We start from the raw sequence: 21,755 nt of genomic DNA on the forward strand, positions 1-21,755 counted from the left end.
TTCTTTCTAAAAATCCATTATTTCACTTCATTCCCAAATACAATGATACAGGGCTTGTTTATATTCATTACACTTATTTGTCTGGTATATTGTTGTCAAAGTAATGTAATTTTACTGGTGTTACATATAAACGCATCAACCAATTACATTGCAGTAGTATTAGACAGGTAGTATTTACAGATTCTGTGCACATATGTTATATACAATCCAGACACGTTGAAAAATGAAAATGTTCAATACAAATGTGTGATAGTTTTTGATGTTTTTACATTATTTAAGGTTTAATGCCGAGCATAATGTAAATGATTAAGGAATGTAAATGATTATAAGGTTAAGTGATATGCATGTACACATATCAATCAAAGGCTATTTATGAAAGCCAGAAAAAGCACTGAATGAACAGCCGTTTGGGAGCTGAAAGAAAAGCTCTTATTGTTATTTGTTTGACAGTTTAAGGAGGGTATGGCCTGAGGCGTGGTTTCAATGAGCCTTCAAACACGTTTTTATAGCTACAAAAACATCCGGGCTCAGGCAGAGTGACCAGTTAAGTTTGTAGCTTAGCTGTGGTTTATTGGTTCTCTTAAACTTTTGGAGACTGAAGTGGATTGTCCTGTTAAAACAGGCCCAGGTCAAGAAGAACTGCTATGTCGTGAAGCAAGTCTTAATTAGTAATTTGATGATACACAGTTGAGTCAAGTAAGACCTGATAAGATAATGATCTGGGTAATCTCTCGTTCAGCAAATTATAGTAAATAAAATTAAAATGACAGTAAATGCTAACCCTAACCTTAGATTGCTGATGTGATATCAGTCAAACTTTCAACTGCAGTGAAAATGGTTCCTGTGATGTCCAATTCCCAAACTGGACAGGCTGGTCCATTCAGACTTAGTGACCTCTAGTGGTTCTATAATATACAATAAATCCATACTAAGAATAAACCACAGCAGTATATTAAACTGCACGTGCTGAGAACAGCACTTTATGACAGTTTATATGTGTATATTATAAACTGTCATAAAGTGTCTGTTGCTGTTTAACCTGAGCATGCTGTCTATAACTTAATCCAACTTGCTCTGTTCCCAACACGTGCAGTTTAATATACTGTTTAATAGGAAGCTTGTGTATTATGTCCACTGACACAAAGACCAGCACTTTGACTGGTGACACCAGAAACAGAACTATTAATACTGACTGCTTGTGCAAATGCTCTCATATGACCAAGTTTCGTTTTATCCCTTCTGGTCCAACAGTTTGTCTCTTAGGTGACATTTGAGCTTGGGGCTAAAAACCAACTATGTTGAGTGGCTTTTCCATGCTCATGATTTTGTAAAGGACTGGAAAGTATAATGAGACTGCCTGATAGGCTGAGCCTGGTAGTCACTCTGTTGGGTGGATATAAGGGTTATTCCCCTGTGTTCAGCTAGGTTTTTTCAGGCTGAGAGATCTCACTAATATCTGGTTTGTCCAACATTTTTCACTGGAGAAATGACCATAGGACCGTGCTTCAGCTTTCAGACATTTAAAACTGTTTGCTTCAGCTTTCCTCTGTAAATAATCAAATGCTAAAGTGAGATAGAAAATAACCTCAGCAGATCTTTGATTGATTGCTATGATATTTTATTTTGGTGCAAACTTTTATTGCTCTGACTTAATGAAAGAGTGGGTTCATGAATACTCTGGGGAACAAATTTACTTTTTTCATATTAAATAAACTCCATTAAAAGTGATCTCTGCAGAGGAAAAGGACCGTGCTATTGCTTTCTTCTCACTCTATTTATAACAGATAGATGCAATCAACACACTCCTCTAATTAGGAGGAAGGAGCTCAGGTTTCAAAGCAAAGGATACTGCTCTTAATTATAGCAGTCCCCTAGCTAATTAGTATATTACTGTGGATAGTTTCCATGAAAACAAAAACACATTTAAATATTGTTTCCAGGTACAGTCCAGGGTAGGGTTTGAATAAAACTTCAAACAAACTCAAATCAAACTCTAAATCTTAAAAATAATAAATAGAAAAAAGATGAATTGGACTCAACAGTAACATTATTAATTAATTATTTAAAAAAGTAACATTAGCAGAGCCCAAGTGCAAAATGTTGTTCTTAATCTGACAAAAAGCATTAGTCCATAGTCAGTCTAATATTACATTAACATGCTAGCATGTTTGAATATCACCCCTTAGCTCGGGCACAACACTGTTTTGAGTCAGCTCCATGCAGCTAATGCCTATTCACGCTGACTCATGCCCACTTTATTACGCAGCTAAAGGAGAAATAAAAATAGCCAAGGTCAGACAACATCCTGGACCAGACAGCTATGAGGAAATGTTAGGACCACTCTACTCTTCTAACCTCTAGTTTCACTCCATTCTCCTCTTTATTCCTCTGATCTCAAAAACTTTAGTATCCCTGTTAACTGGTCCTCTGCAGCTGGTCTGAAATGTCATCCACCCTGGTCATTTGAGAACTGGTCCTCAGGCCAAGGTCAGGACCTCTTCCTGGCGAGGAGAGAAACACATCAATGCCATTTCCCCTTCAGGGAAGAAAATTCCTTTTGGATTTTCAGTTACTCAAACCCTTTAAGGCCATCACTTGCCTCAAATTTTTTAACTAAAGTCAACTTGTTTGGATTAATAGTGTACATTTGTGTACAAACATCATTGTGTTTTCAGGTTGTCCATCCGGCCGTCGGCGTTATAGCGGCAATGATGTAAACATAATGCATTGTGGGTGATATCCACCTCGGAGTGACCATCGTTATTCACTCGCTCCCTCAGGCCTCCGAGGGTCCATCTCACCAAGTTCACTTCAGTTTTCCAGACAATTGGAACAACACTTATGATGGCGGCGGGAATTCCCCCGAGGGCAAGTGAACGAGGGCATGTTGAACGACTAATGAAATGCAGCGTTGGTCTCCTGCTGCCACTTTCACACCTGTGACTAATCCACTAATCAAGACTCTGCACTATATCTACCCCTGCTCTTCACTTCACTCTTCCCCAGATCGGTCAGGTTGTCATCTTGGTCCAAGCACTACGGACAAAGTCTTTGAAATTCCTTGTGTAGCAACACAAGGTATTTGCCTCATGTTGTACTTCAGGTTCATTCCTTCCTGAGATCTTGGTCTGTCTGTCTGCCTCATCCAGTGTCTGTCTACCTGCTGCCAGCTCCACTATGACATTCTGGCTCTACTCACTCAACCTCTTCACTCACTTTTTCTCAGTAAAACCCGCTGTGAACCTTTGCAAGCTCTCATCTGAGCACTGCTTTTGGGTTCTGAAGATTATAAAACTGCAAAAGAGAGGAAAGTTGGCGAAAGATATATATGGCCCAGTGATATCTGGTCTCTCAATATATCTCTAAATGTGTTAACCACAGGCTTAACCCCTTGCATCAAAAAATGAGTCTAATCTCATACTTGGCTATGTGCGTCATTTAATACACTAAGCAGGCAACTGTGGCTTTGTGTGTGGGACTGTTGATGGCAGTGATGAGGGTTGCTGTGCAGTCACAGTACTTTTCCACTCACTACCGGGCTGCACGTGTGTAAGTGCCTGTGTGAAAGAAAGTACAGCTGTGCCTGCTATAGCTTATCAGCCAAACAGAAGGCCAAAACAAAAAGACTTGAACTTCAGAGGCAGGATTCCACAGAACTTTATGACCATGAATTAGCCAGTATTATGTAGCAGTTAGTCATGTGTATCTGTTAAGAGGGGACAGTCTTGCCCACACTGGCACCTCACATTATGCTTGATATAGCTCCCATAAAATCTGAAGCAAAGGCAGAAGTGTGGCTGAGTGAGGGTATGTTGCTCCCCTCGGTGTCATGTACTGAGTCATCATAACAGGTCCTGCAGGGCATCTCTGAACATGTACACAACAAGATTTATCATACATACACACAGACTGCAATGGATCATTCATGAGCCAAGTATGAGTCTGGCAGTCACCACTTCCTTTTGTTTAAAGCAAAACCTGCACATACTTGGTGGTGAATAGATTTGAATCAGTCATAAGGTTTATTATCAGATTTCCGAGAACTCAACTTCTAGACTAGCTTACTTCTGGTTTACGGATGTAATCTAGATATGATTTGCTCAATATGTTTTATATAGCTTCACCTGTAAGCAAACAGGAGTCCTAGGGTTTTTTATGAAGACAATAGACCGCTCCACACAATAGAAAACTGATACTGCTCCTTCTCTACACACTATCATGTACATATTTACTGTACACACAAGCTAACACACCTCTGTTGCCCAGAGCTCAGATGTTTGTTGATGATACACAGGTCTGATGAGAATCAGTCCAGCATACTGGTTCTCAAGAACCCCCTTTATTACAGGAGTAGGTTATAACATGTGGCTCTTTAGCCCCTCTATAGTGGCTCCTTGTGGCTTTGACAAACAGTTATATGGAAATGAGTAACTTCCCAACTTCCCATAAGTAATTTCCCAACTTGACCCTGAAGCTGTAAAGATCTACTTTATGATGACTGGGGCCCAGTTTGTGAGACAGACATCATGCCATAGTGAATAATAAGTATGTAATAGCTGTTTAAATTAATACTTTTTGTAATTCATTACTTCTGGTTTTACCTATTGGATGATTTTGTCTCTGTTCTGTTGCCACTCTCACTCAATGAGCAATGAGCAGCATGTATTATCACAGAAATGTGTCCTCAATGTATATTGACCGAACATTTGATCTGTTGAACTGAGACACATTTTGATTCCAAGTGGAGACAGGCCTGTGAAAACAAGAGAATCCTTAGCCACCTTCAGGCCAGACCTTATTAGATTTGCTGTGTTTGCAAAATGGCAACTTTATGACTACAAAGAGTCACAGGTTGGGTTTGAAAAGAATGAATGTAGCTGAATTGTTGTTCATGCAATATACTGTCACCTGCAGTTGGTCAGCATTGCCATATTACAGGCTGCTTTCTATTATAAAGTAAAATAAAACACTCCATTCTGCTAATTGCATGATGCACGCTGCTGTGCTTGTGGTTCTCTGGTTATTAAATGGATAAAACCTCCAACGGTTATCCAGAATGTGCCTTGTATGGCCAGATCAACCTGCTAGGACAGCCTGAGGCACACCCCACCCGATTTGTACTGTGTTCTTCTGCTGGAATATTCCACTGTCCCAGATGTGTGGTTTTAACTGAATCCCAATTATTGTTAGTGGCATTTGTAATTAACCTGTTTCTCTACTCCTTTTGATTTAGAAAATCTTTTTTAAGTAATTTTTTAAATGGTCACAAATAAAATAATGTTCTTAAAACAAACATCTGCCTTACACAGCATTTGCATAATAATTTGCAAAGAGGCCCTCCTACCTCCCCACAGGGCCTTGTAAACCACATGCCATTTCCACAGTAAAATCCTCCCTCCTTTAACCCATTATGACTAACTAAAGTTGGTATGTTAAGGAAATTCTCCACTGACTTAGAGGTGGGGACACACAACTGTCAAGACATGTAGCTACATTAAAATTTTGTCACCCTGAAAAATCTAATATTTCTCTGTATAATGTGACCTGTGATGTATTTATTCAAGCCAGTTCATTTATTAAAACCAGTTTGTAGGTGTATTGGTGAATGAAGTGACAGTGCAGACTCAGGGAGGTCAGAAAGAGAACAGTGTGTGAGTGTGTTCCTCTGATATATGTCACTCACTGCTGAAAATACAGACCACAATGAAAAAATTAGGGAAAGAGCTTTATTGGTCATGATTGAAGGCTCTGTGTTGCAAGAAATTAAACTTTGAGGTCATATTCAGCTTTGAACTATAACTAGACCACCATACATCACACCGGAAACCACGTTTGTCGTTGATATCATAATTTGTATTTGAAGGATACGGTCTGCGGTACGACTTGTGGCCGGTTAGCTCAGTTGGTTAGAGCGTGGTGCTAATAACGCCAAGGTCGCGGGTTCGATCCCCGTACGGGCCAATATACATTTTGTGAGTTTAAGGGTAATTAGTCCGACAATCTTGAAGTTACTCATCAGCCTTGAAGCTTTCATTACTTTCTCACAATATGTACCGTAATATAAAGTTAACTATCAAATAACTAATAAATTTGTCGATAATAGAAATAGAAACGGAAATAGTGTAATCAATTTCTCAATAAGGAAATAATTTATATCTATAGTATTTTCAGTAGTTCATCAATATGATAATAAACAGTCCGTCTCATAAATACATGTAACACCGTGAGCCTGATTGTATTACTGAATAGTACATGAAACAAATATTCAAATATCATTAACCGGAGGTTCCATGGTGTAATGGTTAGCACTCTGGACTCTGAATCCAGCGATCCGAGTTCAAATCTCGGTGGAACCTGAGTTTTATATCAGCGATGTAAGATTGTATTCCTTCACACATATCTCTAATCTGTCCTTACGCATTTTACCAAATGATAGCAACTGAATTATTGTATACACAACTCTGAGGTCTCAGAGTAATATTTGCCATTCCAGCCACAACAATAATAAACACAACATACATAAAACCAAAAACGTCTGCATGCTTACAATATTTTCAAAGATGTGATTGTTGTTGAATTTCAACCAGAAAACGTACAAAAATAAAGATTCATATATTTTCTTCTTTATTTCGATTCACAATCAGCACCACAGATCACATTTTTCCTTACAAAAATATACCACTGTGCAAACTGAAACGTAAACGTCTGATATACACCTAACAGCTGTTGGGAATATTCATTTTAATCATACCCATCACAAACCTTTTAGAGCCTTTTTGTTGTTAAAAAAATATCTTACAAATCATTTTCCATTCTTTTGTAAGCAGTCTGTTTCTAAATGGATGCAAGTGGCTACAAACAAGAAGTAAACTTGAGTGTATACAGTAAGTGTCTGTACTGTAACATCTATTTCATCCAGTTCTCAGCTATAGCAGGTAGGAATCATTTCAGCCAAGACAGGAGTCTTTATCATGAAGAGATGCTGCAGTCTCTGGCACTGAGTATGAAGATCTCTGACTGCTGTGAGATAAAGTAGATCCTTTTTATTTTTTCTGTCTTTTCTTTGATGCTGCTGCCCTCTTCTGGTGGGAACTTGGTCCTGTATTTCTGAGAGGAAGAAAAATATAAAAAAAAATTTAAAAAACCCACAATATTCTTTGTGTGCATACCTCCTCAGTTGCTAAATACAATCTCCTACACATAGAAGAGCCAACTGGTGCACCTACTTTGGAGTTTTGTCTGGTGTCTCCGGATGAAGTATGACCACCTCCTCCTCTTCACTGTCAGATATCTCAACCACATCTCCTGCAAACAGAATAAAATTCCCAATTTATGTTTTTACTCAAAATAAAGCACATCATTTATTACCTAAAGTAACAGTGATGCTTATTGCATCACTTCTGTCAAAGTTCTCTTTCAAACTACTTTTATAGGTGTTGTTGCTCATTTTCTGATTATTATTATATATATTAAGAACATTAAATAACCTCCTCTGCTCTCCTCCTTTTCATGTTGTTCCTCCTCCATCTTTGTTACTTTTTCCTCCTGTTCTTCACCACTGTTGTCATTTTCTTCCTCCTCTTCATCCTCCTCCTCCAGCCCCCAGGAGTTCTGCAGCCCCTGCCCTACCTGACCCACACCTGGGACGGGCACCACTGGGGAAGGCACTCTGGCAGGTGTGGTTAAGGAGCCACAGTGGATATAATACGTCAAAGTGAAAGACAGAAAAGGGACAGACACATTTTGTAGGTATTCAGGGTCAGTAAAGGATACGTCTGAGGCGGGGCCTCGGCTCTCTGAATGATGTCACTGGCTCTATCCGTCACATCTGTCATCTCCACTGGAGTCTCGTCCATTTTCAGTGCTGTGATTCGCTCTTGAGGCATAGACTCCGCAAAACCGCACCTACCACCCGCCTTCCTGAAAAAATGATAATACAGAGTTCGTACATACGTTCTGATGACAAAACTAGAAGTTGAAATTGTGGTTCATTTCCACTTCCGCCGTTTAATACTGAAGTGTGGGAATGTGACGTTACTGCTCACCTTGCTTTCTTGTCGTTCTCCAGGGCTTTGCTGATGAGTTCTGTGATTTCAGACACTTTGACACTGGCTATTTTACTGCATCTCATAACCTTCAACAGCACACACACAAGAAATACATTGGTGGTATTTTTATCATGTGAATACGTTTTTGTGGCGAGCAGCTTTCCCTGCATATATGGACGATTGTGACTTATGTGACATCATTTTTAATACAACTGATCTTGATAGCTGCAAAAGCAAGTGCAACATTATCTAGACTCCATTCACCTGCTCTTTTAGCAACATGATGCCCCCGCTAGACTGGATGGAGCAAATTTCTCTGTGTTTGTTCATGGCAATCATCAGCAAGCCGTCCATCACCCGCTCCTCCCGCTCACAGGGGTCCACCAGCAGATAGGTTCTGCAGAAAGAACAGGAAGTGTAGAAGAAGAAAGCTTCGTATGAGGATGGATAATAGTACATGTAGCTAAAACAAATTCAGTCTAATGAAACATAATAAAATATATCATGTTTATTTCCTAGGTTATGTTATTATTTTTGCATATTGCCCACAAATACTGTTCAACTTTATTTAATTTTTAAAACATCTTCTTTTGTATAAATGTATATTTTTATAATTATGATTCTCGACTTTTGCTGTACTTTTATGTTCTTTTCTCTTTTTCTTACTCTGTTTATTGTGACCATTATGCACTAAAATATAAAATTATTCATATGTAAAAAACCTACTTGGCAATAAATAGACTTTAGATTCTTCTCAGATTTCATTGGTTGAAACTGTTTTAGAGAAGTGTATGATCATTTGAAGAGCATATATATTTAATACATATATGTAAAAATATGGGGGCTTTGAACCACTGTCACAAGCACCCTTCCCTTATATCAATGAAACACCTGTCTGTATAATGCAGCAGTTCAACAGCACCACAAACTGCATCCTCCAAAATGACCATGCAGCTGAATTAACAGGGCACCCCTCAAATAAAAACATTCTGGTGCTTTGTACAGAAAAGGACTCTTATTTATACTCAATTATGGCTCCTTACCCTTGTTGGAAGAAGGAGAAGCTGACACTGATGGGCATGTGGTAGATACTGAGAGGAATAGGGTCTCTCTCCTCTGCACTGTACTGAGGGAGCACAGGAATAAACACAAATTACAACCAACACAGAGTATCACAATATCTGTGGTGCAACATAACTGTAACATTTTTGTTCTGACAATAAAAAGACATGTTGACACTGACATGAGACAGTGTTCAATGATTAACCAGTGGTCTGTTTGTAGCAAAGAAACAAAGATCCTACGTTACATCCTCTGTTAGTGTCCTCACATCACATATTCACATAACCGAGCAGTTTGGAAGCATCAGACTCAGTGAAGCAGAGACACCACCAGCTGTGTTTGTTGCTGACTCACCACTGTCACTTCATCTCCCTGGATGCCCACATCAGGGCGTCTGAAGTGGCACAGAGCGGTGATGGCAGCGATGCTGGCAGCGTCCATCAGGTTCCCGTCATGATTCAACATGTGAACGTCCACTCTGATCTGCCACACCTGAACGCAGACAGACAGTCTCATCAGCACACTGGATAAGGTTGTTTTTCTCTTTTTTTTCTTGTGTGTGAGTGTGTGTGTGTGTGTGTATGCATGGGAGGATATATTTTACCTTTTCTCCAGACACCACACACAGGGACTCAGTATCAATGCACTTAGAGTTCCTCAAGCATCTCTCCAGCTGTCTGTTTAGCTTCACTGACAACTCAGACTGTCTGGAGAGAGAGGAAACCCCACAGACGATTTACTCTCTGCACAAACAAACCACGTTGCAGACACAGTCCTGGTCTAATGTGTCCCTTACCTCCATCAAAAAGTCTCATTTTAATGATGTGGCGAGAAACATTGCCAGTGAGCAAGAGGGAATACCTAATAAATATATATATATATATATATATATATATATATATATATATATATATATATATATATATATATATATATAAAAATGTATAATAAAGTACACACAAACATAATGTCTTTAGTTCCTTTCTCACCTGCCCGGTTCAAATGCTGGTGAGGCCATAGGCGACAGCTCGATGTTGAAGAACATGATTCCCTCGTTTGGTCGACTCTCTTTAGGAGCCACCAGTTCACACGACACCTGGGCCATGACCCTGTAAAATGTAGCACATTGATTTTCTATTATGACATTAACCACAAAATGTTCCATGTGAATTTTGGTGCATTTTATTTCAGGGTTTGAGAGGACCCCACAGACCCTTTGACAAGTCCATCTTTACAAACTCACATTGTGAAGACAAGCACTGTTCATCCAACTTTATTTTTACATGTTATAAAATCAAATGTATTTGTCATGCTAAATTACATATTTATATTTTTATTTATTACAGGAAATACAGCATATGAAGCTGTCAAACTGGACAGAAAAATGGAGGGTCGCCGGTTCAAGTCCCACAGACCACAGTATGGAGTATGGACTGGTAGCTGGAGAGGTGCCAGTTTCCCCTCCTGTGCACTGCCGTGGTGCCCTTGAGCAAGGCAACCTAACCCCAAGAAATTGCTCATGGGGCGCTGGCAGCCTATCACTCCACCATCTCTCTCCCTGTGTGCATGAAGTGTGTATTTCAGCGTGTGTGTGTGTGTGTGTGTGTGTGTGTGTATGTGTAAGAATATTTTTTATAAAGTATATATCTTATCTTTACAGTTAATAAGCTAAGGTGGTGATTTATGAGGAAGGGTAACCCTTAATGGACTATCAGGGAGAAAAAGCAAACTCTTTACACATATGTGGCCATAGATTCACCTGGTTTTCCCCAAATCCACGAAGCAGCATCCATAGTCTGTTCCGAATGTGATCTTCATCTTCCTGTAGTCATAGGTCTGCCGTCCATCCAGACGCTGCAGGAGGAGGACAAGTTTGAAGTTTATTTATTTAAAAAGGGACAATGCACAATAATTAACACGAGGACTGTGTAAATGTGTCAGATTTAGCCATACAGGCTAATTTTCATCCGCAGTCCCTGGCAGGTGGATGGCATAATTATTCTATATCAGTTATAGTAAGTTAGTACTAATACTGACATTATTGTTTTCCTTCTGTGGAAAACTGTGTTACTACATACAGTGGACACAATGAACAGAAAGCAGCTCACCTTTTTCTCTTCGATGGCTTTGAGCAAGAAATCCCGCTCACAGTTAGAAAGCGGTGTGTCCTTCATTCTGCTGGCTTTTGCTGTCAATAATCAATAATGGAATTCACAACTGTGCTGCCACTGATCCGACAGGCATGTGGTCGCCATCAATATTTTCTGAACTCTAACCCGGAAGGGCATGCGACGTGCCGTAGTAAAAGTGGAGTAAATATATATATATATTTTTTTACTCGTTTTGAATGATCTCGAAATGGCTGTTATGTTAAACTAATTGTGTTTAATTAACATCGTCCAAATGTTTGCTGGCACTGTGCCCGTGGAGCATCTTTAGCACAATTTACTGAAAATAAGCTTTTACTTTGTAATCCTACTGCAGAGCGCGTACTGATGCCTTCAGGCGCTCCTCCTAAACTCGTAATTTGGGGCTTTCAAAATTGGAAATATTGACAGCTAGTACCCGTAGCATTTTGTGGGATTTTTTTTTAAATGAATGCTTATTACGAATTAATGTGGTTTTGTTGGAGCACTCACAGAATGGACCCTGTTGCTAAGTTGGTTTTGGGTGGCTGTATTTTGGGAGTATATCGACAAACTGCCATTTTGTCCTGGGCATCGTGCATATTTATTAAAAACAACATTTCACAACAACGATTACAGTTTAAATGGTGAGATGAATTGTTCTAGTCGTTGCAGTAATACTGATTATTTATTCAAACCTCATGTAAAAGAATAGCAAGCTCCGGCAACGCTCTCGTCTCCTATTATTTATTACAACTGTCGGTGGTACTTGAAAGCACCACTCACGCTCTTCATAGGCTCGATGTGCGCATGCTCATTTGCAGGGACCCGCTCTCTCTCGTCAACGGTGCAGCGTTATCGGGCCAAGCTGTCATCCACGTCCCATCCTCTCCAGCAGACAACCGTGTTTTTCCCAGCCGTACACGGCGGGCCTCGGTGAGACTCTCAGAGGGCCGTACGCTCAACATACCTCCTGTGATTTCCAAAGCGAAGAATTGTCTTTTATCGAGGGATTGTGTCTGCAGATAGAAGAGGGCGGAAGGTTTGTTTGTGTGCGCTCATTCATTCTCTCCATCCCTCCCTCCCTGTGCGACATCACTGCTAATTTGGCGAGCTAACCGTTGCTATCCGCTCATTTCTACAGTCCAACAAGACATTTTCGGCCACCGTTAACCTTAAGATTATTCTGTTCTGTTTGTGTTCTTAACGCCAGTGCATGTTTAATTAATGGACTCCTTGAATAAGCTCATTAGTTTACAGCTAAGCTTGTGTTATGCTAACGGTTGCCGTTTGTGATTGGCGCGCCGTACAGCTAGCTAGCTAGCTAGCGGAGAAGGTGCTGCAGCCAGAGCCATTCATCTGACAGAGTTTGGACGGTGCAGTGCTCGGTGGCAGCCATGTTAGCTCCACAACCCTGTCCTATGACCTTTTCTTTCTAGTTCCTAGATCTCTTCAGTTATTAGCTTCTTCTATATGGTAATGGTAATAAAATAACAGCTTGCTGGCAATGCTTAACGTCAACCAGAGGCTGGTAAGGGATGATACACCAGTACATTTGGACTGTACCTGTATAAGCCTAATGGTAAATAATATACTGACTGTGGTAGCTGACATCCAGACAGAATAGCTAGTGGATTTTGTTTTGATCAGTTGGGGGATGGCCTGTTTATAGACACACTGTTGGATCAAATATTTCATTCTGCTCATTTGCCTACACTTGGCTGGTAATGATGATCTTGTGTTAAGGCCAAAATTGGAATAATTATGTCATAAAGCAATATTGGCGTTTGCACCGGTTTATCTAAAATTGATGCATTAACCTTCTCTGCCCCCCCCCATAGAGGACCAACCATTGACTGAGGTCATTATCCTTGAGACACACACACACACACACACACTTTTAAGACATGTCATGTAGAAGGGGAAGGCTGTGGGGTATTATGCATTCACCCAGTAAAGTGTAGGCTTCAAAGAGTTAATTTTACTGTTGAGGTTGTCATGATGCGAGCACTGCAAAAGCCGACACAAATAAAAGTCATTGAGGGCTTTCAACGCTACAGTGCTATGAATCTGACCCCTTCCTATCTTGATCGGATTCTCTGCAACAAAAAGCAAGAGCTCAAAAGACATTTTCATTGAATGTGCCTACTTCTGAAACACTGTTGTTTTCAACTGCATCAAGCTTCTACATGTTTTGTATATTCTCACATCAGAATCCATTTTTTGTCATCTCTTCCTGTATGGGATGTGGTCAAGATTTCTTACAAACTGTTTCTTTATCTGTTCATTTCTTTCAGACCAATGATGCGAATCAATGAGCAACATTGCAGCACGTTTCTCCAGATAACATAGCTCGTAATACTACTCCCCATTCGTCATCTCTCCCCTATGCTTTATCAGAATCCGTTTGATCCTCCTGCGCTGTGATGTTAGCAAATAGAACAACAGCAGTATGGGAATTAAAGTTAATTAGGAATTAATGAAAGCGTGCTGCTGTGCTGTCTGCAGTGATGCTTTTCAATTCCTGCTGCTGACAACAAGAGCGAGCAGGTGTGGCCAGATCAATAGGAGGTCATTGGAGCTGTTGTTTGGCGTAACAGATCTCTGAATTGTACCATTATTCAGCAGGTCATCTTTTAAGGTTTCAAATGCATATTAGGACACACACAAAGATTCTGATACGATGTATTTGCTGCTAGAAATTAGGACTAATCGGGATATTTGGGAAAGAGGACATATTGTAAATCCAAAGAGGTTAGTTGTATGTTACAGATTTGAAAGCACAGATAATTCTGGCATCTGCGTAGAAGGAGTCTGTCTTTATGATTTATCTGGTGGGGACACATTACAGCAGACAAAGGGCCGACGTAAAGGATTTTTTAAGGAAATGGTGCGAAAAACACAAGATAAGGATGTGATCTGAGGACACAGGCCCCATATCAAGGAGCACCATGTACTAATGTGACCTCAATCTCTTCTTTTTTTTTCTCCCACCCTCCCATCCTTCCTTCCTTTTATGCACTTGTGTTTTCTATTTATATCATTGACGCCCCCCCCTCCCTGCACACACACACACACACACACACACACACCCCTTTCCTCTCCATAAATAACTGTCTTACTCTCACCTTCCTTCTCTTCCCAACCCCCTCCTTCATCCTCCCATACCACGCCCTCCTCACTCTGCTGCTCACACCATGCTCATCTCTGATGCCCCTTACCTCACCACGCCCCCCGCCCCTATTTTTACCCTTTACAGATGAAGTTGGACAGAGGTTGGATGTGGCGCGTGCTGCTCCTGACCTCCCTGGCTGTGGCAGCTGTGGCGGCCCAGGACCAGCAGGTGGAGGGTGACGTTTCGGACATCGATGAAGATATGGGCCTGGATGACGAGGAATTAAATGTTCTGATGGCAGAAGAGGAGGAGGAAGAGGAGGAGGAGGAGGCGACGGTGATGGATGAAGACCACACTGATGAGACAGAGACAGCGAGTGGGAAGGCTGGCGAGGCTGGAACGGATGCAAATGTCTCCTTCCAGGTCAGGAATGGGTCATAGGTCAAATAAAGGTCATATGTCAAGCTGTATCAAATGTATCAAAGCTACTAAAAATGACATTTAAGGAATGTTTTCTTGACAGTTGCAATGCTCTAGATTAAGGGAAATTGAGGGCCTGTATATCAACTTCTAATTTATGTTCTTTGTTCTCCAGGTAACGTACAAGACTCCTGTCCCCACTGGAGATGTCTACTTTGCAGAGACGTTTGACGATGGATCACTGGACAGGTATAGCCTGAAAAATGTACCACCAAGTGCTGCTAAAAAATACAGTGTAAATGTTTGATGCATGCTGGGATACGTGAGCCTCCAGTGGTACTGAGCGTCCAGGATAAACTTTCACATCAGTGGTTGTTGTATGTCTGTGTTCACCTTTTCTTGCGTGGACTCACAAGAGTTTTGTGATGTTGATCTCCACAGATGGCAGCTGTCAAAGACGGTGAAGGGGGACACAGATGATGACATTGCCAAATATGACGGTTTGTTACTCTTTTCTCCTTTCTGCTAATCCAGACATGTGCGTATGAGAACTCCTTCTCATGTGTACCTTACAGACTCACTTTTCTGTATGTGTGACAAGAGAGATATTTACAACCATGGGTTGTATTTTATAGTTATGGACGCCACCTCGTATTGTTTATGATAACACTTCACTTGGCAGTATAATTGCTAAGATGTGAGGTGCGAGCGCGCAAGACTCTAAAACAGTGTTTGTGATGTTCTGTGGACTACACTAAAGCAGAGACTCTGCATACACACTCCCCAGCAATTAAGCTAAAATGTTATGACCCATATCAATGTTTACCATGACCCTGAAAATAAAACTCCTCTCCGACTGTAGGGAAGTGGGCTGTGGAGCAGTTGAAGGAGAACAAAGTTCCAGGAGACCTGGGTCTGGTGCTCAAGTCCCGGGCCAAACACCACGCAGTCTCTGCAATGCTGAACAAACCCTTTGTCTTCCAGGATGAACCTCTGGTCTTACAGTGAGTTCCACCTTGTACACTCATTCTTGTTGGTGCAAGTTTTTTTTTTCTCAATGTACTACAGTAGTTAGTGGATGTATAAGTGAGGGACTAAAATCTGGTATTTGCACAATGGACAACAGTGTGTAAAATACTGTCTGCCCAAGACTTGTTTAATTGTTTTGTTGTGTTCTGGTTGCAGGTATGAGGTGAATTTCCAGGACGGTATTGACTGTGGTGGAGCGTACATCAAACTGCTTTCAGACACTGGCAATCTCAATCTGGTTGGTATACGTGTTGTCATTCTACATTACTCCACTTATAATGTGAAATGTTTTGATGTGCACTGTAAAATTGTGCTTGTGTGCGACAGAATAAGCACATATAGGCATCTTTCACTGGAGCAAGTACATGCGCTATGTTCCACCTCTGTCCTCTGTATGTGGCAGAACTGGGTAAAGGTAGTCTGGATTTAAACTAGATAGATCAATTCCATTTACTCTTTGAATTAAACCCTTGTTTCTGCTGCACTGTAGGAGCAATTCCAAGACCGTACACCCTACACCATCATGTTTGGACCAGACAAGTGTGGCGAGGACTACAAGCTGCACTTCATCTTCCGCCACCAGAATCCTCTGAACAAAGACTTTGAGGAGAAGCATGCCAAGAGGGCCGATGTCGACCTCAAGAAGTTCTATACTGACAAGAAGACTCACCTCTACACTTTGGGTACAGAGACCATTTGGAAAGATGATGTATAGATGTGTAAAATGTGTCTTTCACATATAATGCTTTACACACACAGAAGCCTAATAACTTTCAAACCTCCAGACCTTTCTTTGTTTAAAAAAAAAAAAAAGTAAATTCCTCCTTTTGCTCACACATTCATTGAGCATTTGTCCCTGTTGTCAGTCCTGAACCCAGACAACAGCTACGAGATGTTAATTGACCAGTCCAGCGTGAGCCGTGGCAGCCTTCTGCATGACGTGGTGCCTCCAATCAACCCCCCCAAAGAGATCGATGACCCAAATGACTCCAAGCCTGACGACTGGGACGAGAGGGCCAAGATTCCTGACCCTGAGGCTGTCAAGCCCGATGACTGGTGACTGCAACCCCCTCGCTAGTAGACAGTACAGATTTTGTTGCAGATTGAACATGTTTAAATGTTGGGGCATCGTCATTCTAACAAACATGGACGTGTGTGTGTGTCTTAGGGATGAAGATGCCCCAGCAAAAATTGATGACCCTGACGCTTTGAAGCCAGAGGGCTGGCTGGATGATGAACCAGAGTTTGTCCCCGACCCTAATGCTGAGAAACCAGAAGACTGGTAAATAAACACATTCCCCAGGCCAACAAAGCCATAACCAGCATGATGTTCCAGTGTTGCCACAGTAAGCAATTGGTCCAGCCTGACAGCTCTCCACTGTACACAGGGACGAGGAGATGGATGGTGAGTGGGAAGCCCCGCAGATTCCTAACCCAGCCTGTGAGACCGCTCCTGGCTGTGGGGAGTGGAAGCGTCCCAAGATCAACAACCCTCAGTACAAGGGCAAGTGGAAAGCCCCTCTGGTGGACAATCCCAACTATCAGGTAACTAGAACTGATCCAGCTGAAGAAATCGGCTGCTTTTACGGTTTTATTTTACTACATTGGTCAGAAATATCAAACATCTGCGCTGATATCTGATCAGCCAAATACGCTTATTTATTTATTTATTTATTTATTTGTAAAACAGGAATGATGATGTGCACTCTACAGTGCTCGGTTTACTTTCTCTGTTACATGCAACACCTCTGACATGTCCTGGTGGAGATGCTGTGTGTTTGTGCACAAACTGAAACCATCTCTCTTCCCTTCTAATTGTTTTCCTCCACACTTCATCTTCTCCCAAGGGAGTCTGGAAGCCGCGCAAGATCGATAACCCAGACTATTTTGAGGACCTGCAGCCCTTCAGGATGGCACCTTTCAAGGCTCTGGGCTTGGAGTTGTGGTCCATGACCTCAGATATCTACTTCGACAACTTCATTATCACCTCTCACAAAGAGGTGGCCGACCGCTGGGCCTCTGACAGCTGGGGGCTGAAGAAACTGGTGGCCAGCGCTAACGAGGTCAGTGTGATGGTTTGTAAGGGCAACAGGAACATAGAGTGGCTTCTTAACAGACACTTACATTGTCACTATGTGCATATATTTCACCACAGGGATGTCTGTTTCTGTGAGGGAATGGCTCACTATTTGCCCTTGCTCTCTGGTCCTTTGTCTTTCCTCACTAGCCGGGGATTTTCGCTCAGCTGATGTTGGCAGCAGAGGAACGACCGTGGCTCTGGGTGATCTACATACTGACAGTTGGCCTGCCTGTAGGACTGGCTGTGCTCTTCTGCTGGCCAAAGGTACTGTGTGTCTATCATTTATGCTTTGTATGTTTCCGATCCCGATTTTATGTACACCAGAAAACCCTTTTTAAACCTCACTGTGATCCCATCTCCTGTTTGTGTCCTAGAAATCAGATGACGACTACGTGTACAAGAAGGTGGACCCTCCCCAGGCTGATATAGAAGAAGAGGAAGAGGAGGAGGAGGAAGAAGAGGAGGCAGCAGCAGATGAGGAAGACAAAGCAGCTGAGGCTACAGACGGAGCAGCAGCTGCAGGTTAGAGGGTCAAACACAGGACATCACGCACTGTTCTGCTGCTGCTGTATTGATCAGCAGAGTGTTTCACTGCTACATTGTTCTACAGTCGTATTTCTTTGTCCTCACTGTCAACCCCTTTACCCCACTCTCTCCAAAGCAACAGAAGAAGCTGAGGAGGAAGAGGAGGAAGAAGAGGAAGAAGAGGAAGAAGAAGAAGAGGAGGAAGAAGAGGAGGAGGGAGCCGATGCAGGAGGTGACAATCTAGAGGGGGATGAGGACGAGGAGGAAGAGGACGAGGAGGAAGAGGATGAGGAGGAAGAGGAGGAAAGCAAAGCTCCCGAGAGAACATTAGAAGATGAGGTTGGTGTCATTGTGTTGGTCGACATCTGCGGTTCCTGTGTGCACATCCTCCACTTCACATTGCTCTTTAAAAGGTTCCACATTGTTCAGTATTCATCAGGATAATAACCAACTGTTCAACTGTTTAATAGAGTAAATGAAAATATTTCTTCATCCAATTGAATTTTTAACTCCAGGCCGAAAACAGATTTTTTTTTCCCTTAGTAAGAAAACATATTGCTAATTTCATCGATTTAAAAATTAAATAATAATAATAATTAATAAGACTATTGATATGCTTATTGGAACTGAAGTGAATAAAAATCCTTCAATTTTAAGAAAATAAAAGTTCAGGGTTTAAGCTTCTTCAAAATGTGCATGTCCACCTATTTCATTGATTTATCATTTAAAAACTCAAATCAATTTTAATAATGTGAAATATGTTTATTATATCGCAACAATATGTTGACTTTCACAGCAATGAGAGCAGCTATTGTAAGTCAGTCCGTCTGTCAGAGTGGGTCTGTTTGTCCCAAAAGTGTGAATTGGCAGCCATACTTGTTTCAACACACATGGTAGGGTAGCAGTTTCTCTCATGCTGTCGTCTTCGGTTCTGAGCTCATGTTTTTGTATTTAAAAACAAAACGACAAAGGTCACAGCTGATCATGAATCCTGTGCCTGCATTACGTTGTCGTGACACACTGTTGACCTTTTTTAAAACCAGACTAGGTCGCCTACACTGGTCCGATGTCTGCAGGTCTTTTAAAGGTCATTAATGTTACAATGAGGGGTGGATGAATCCATACCTAAAGTCTTGTTTTCAGTATTGATACTAGAGACAATAGGATTGATACCAAAAAAAGGAATCACCTCATTAGTTCAAAGAATTTACGACACACACATTTGTTAGGTGTCATTGTGTTTGAACACACGTGATAAAGTAATTGACAGAAAACGGTAAAAAGAAATGCTTAATGTTTGGAAAATCAATTCATCATCATCATCAAACGGTAATGAAAATGTACTCACAAGTAACCTATTAATGATACTCACCTCTGGAATCATGATGCATGGCTTCCCTCTTCATGATAACACAGTAGTATGTGTTTCAATATTGCTCGACTAGGTATCAGAATTAGTTATAAATCATATTACCTATACTCAAAGCCTTGAATAGATTATGTTTAGAAGGTGGTTCAAATGTAGCTGTGTACTGTTACAGGGTACAAAGCACCACACAGACCCATGAATGCCACACATTAATTTATTCCTTAATTCGTATTCTCCCACTTGTGGCTGGCCTGGTCCTGCAGACAACACACTGAACACATCATTCCCTCCCCTCTCCTTTGTTTAGACTGTTTCACGTCTCTGACACTGTGTCCTTGTCCTAGTGACAAATGTGCATGGTCAGGCAGTCTGGCTGCTCGTGTTTTCGTTTTCAGTGATTTCACTTACTAGACTGATCCTCTGCTTGGCATTTAAACGTTCTTTAAGAGTGATGTTTTAATGTCTCATCCATTCAATTTGGCTTTTTTTCCCTTTTTGCTCTTAATTTCATTCACGTTCTGGCCCGCAGCCGAAGGAGGGTAGAGACGTCACCGAAGAGAGCCACAAACAAGCTGTGAGAAAGAGGAGGGTACGGAAAGACTAAGGAAGTGAACCCCACGCCTACTGTCTCCTTTCTCCCCCGGTGCGGAGGAGGTGGAAGGGCCGTCTCCGCCACTGCTCCCCGTTCTCCAAGCGGTGCAGCACGTATTTCCCTCCAAACCACCTGGTAGCCTGCAGTCACCCCGGCTGCCCCATCCACGTCTCCTCCATGCCTCAGCTACACTCATCACAGGTTTGCACTCTCCCAAACCACACCCCGTTATCACCCCACGTCTTGTCTCTCCCTCCCGTCTGCTCATTGAACTATCAGATGAACCCCCTGGAGATTTTGTGCATTTAGCTGTGTTTTCCTCCTCCATCCTGAGCTTCCACGCTTTTTTCTTCACCCGTCTTCTCTTCTCTAAGCCATTGCTGTCTACCTGCCTGTCAGGCCTGAAATTCCACCTCTCCCACCTCTGTTCCTGTTCACCCCGTCTCTGCTGTCAGTTTTCTCTCTGATTTATATGCCGTCATAGATCTACCCGTCTGTCTCCTGTGAGAGTGAAGGCAGCAGAGAGCGTCTGCACTGCTGTCGACTCCAGTTGTTCACACCATTTTACAGCATATCATAGGGGCTACATCTCAGAAACATAGACTTTATTCTCGTGTCCTTTGTTTTAAAGAACATGTTCAAGGACACAGTTTGACAAAGTTCCTTCCTTGTTCGAAATTGTTGGGGTTCCAAGAACAGGCCAGGAGGAGAGGACGCCAGGCTGTTTAAAATGTCACTGCAGTGTCAGGGCATTTCAGCTGATAAGACGCCTCAGCTTAGGTTTAAAAGTTTACCTCTTTAAAAAAAAAATGGATGTTCTGTTTAGATTATAGGTAGTTTGTAAGGAGCATCAGTTACTTTTATGTGTGTTTTTTACTAAGTTATAGCACTGATAACCCTATTTATTGGTTTGTTTTAAAATGGTTTTATGCCAGTATGAATAAAGATTTATTGATGCAGTGTTTTGAGTGACTTGAGGCAATTTTCTTAAATATATGCCACTGATGTGCTTCTTCTCAGTCTAGGTAAAGTTAAATATGATCAGAGTTAATGATCAAAACACTGACGCGGTCAGCGCTTGCAGCAAAAATAGGTAATTTTGAATGCCTTGACCATCGGTTGTCAATAAGAGTATAAAGATGTGAAAACGTCTCATTCAGTCAGTACACAGCAGTGCTTTCCCAGAATGTCTAGCTGGAGTTCAGAGCCTAGATTGTTGCCTGGGGAAGACATTGATGCTAATTTATTTGTTTTATATTATTGTCTCAAGCTTTTGTAGTTCATGTTCTTGCCAGATGCTGGCAGATATTCCTGTTTACATTTGTTTGCAAATTGTACATTGCTCTTGAAAATAAAATTATTTAATACAAAAGTGTCTGAACAAATGAG

The 21,755-nt window shown here is 41.5% G+C and overlaps 2 protein-coding genes and 2 non-coding genes across 6 annotated transcripts; 3 read left to right on the forward strand and 1 right to left on the reverse strand.

Moving 5' to 3' along the window:
* Positions 1 to 5,887: 5,887 nt before the first annotated feature.
* trnai-aau (transfer RNA isoleucine (anticodon AAU)) lies at positions 5,888 to 5,961 on the forward strand. The gene has a single exon. It is a non-coding gene; the product is annotated as a tRNA-Ile (tRNA).
* Positions 5,962 to 6,284: 323 nt separating this feature from the next.
* On the forward strand, positions 6,285 to 6,356 carry trnaq-cug (transfer RNA glutamine (anticodon CUG)). The gene has a single exon. It is a non-coding gene; the product is annotated as a tRNA-Gln (tRNA).
* A 245-nt stretch (positions 6,357 to 6,601) lies between these two features.
* Positions 6,602 to 11,377, reverse strand: exosc9 (exosome component 9). The gene is made up of 12 exons (XM_051386218.1): positions 11,219 to 11,377; positions 10,870 to 10,964; positions 10,100 to 10,219; positions 9,715 to 9,817; positions 9,465 to 9,602; positions 9,092 to 9,174; positions 8,313 to 8,445; positions 8,046 to 8,134; positions 7,774 to 7,920; positions 7,488 to 7,669; positions 7,227 to 7,305; positions 6,602 to 7,107 (listed from the first exon to the last, which is right to left on the reverse strand). Exons 1-12 carry the CDS (start codon positions 11,282 to 11,284, stop codon positions 7,044 to 7,046), a joined length of 1,299 nt encoding a protein of 432 aa, XP_051242178.1. The 5' UTR covers positions 11,285 to 11,377; the 3' UTR covers positions 6,602 to 7,043.
* A 654-nt stretch (positions 11,378 to 12,031) lies between these two features.
* On the forward strand, positions 12,032 to 21,738 carry clgn (calmegin). Of its 3 annotated transcripts, none has more exons than XM_051386215.1 (15): positions 12,032 to 12,172; positions 14,496 to 14,774; positions 14,947 to 15,020; positions 15,213 to 15,271; positions 15,634 to 15,775; positions 15,957 to 16,038; positions 16,291 to 16,483; positions 16,667 to 16,856; positions 16,969 to 17,082; positions 17,189 to 17,345; positions 17,648 to 17,863; positions 18,028 to 18,144; positions 18,255 to 18,402; positions 18,542 to 18,744; positions 20,304 to 21,738. In XM_051386215.1, the coding sequence occupies exons 1-15, from the start codon at positions 12,047 to 12,049 to the stop codon at positions 20,376 to 20,378; spliced, it is 2,175 nt and encodes a 724-aa protein (XP_051242175.1). In that variant the 5' UTR covers positions 12,032 to 12,046; the 3' UTR covers positions 20,379 to 21,738. The 3 variants fall into 3 exon arrangements, with proteins under 3 accessions (XP_051242175.1, XP_051242176.1, XP_051242177.1); XM_051386216.1 differs by having other exon boundaries at positions 18,548 to 18,744; XM_051386217.1 differs by having other exon boundaries at positions 12,071 to 12,278.
* Positions 21,739 to 21,755: the final 17 nt, after the last annotated feature.

This window comes from Dicentrarchus labrax, unplaced genomic scaffold (genome assembly GCF_905237075.1).
Source record: "Dicentrarchus labrax unplaced genomic scaffold, dlabrax2021, whole genome shotgun sequence".
Taxonomy (NCBI): Eukaryota; Metazoa; Chordata; class Actinopteri; family Moronidae; genus Dicentrarchus; species Dicentrarchus labrax.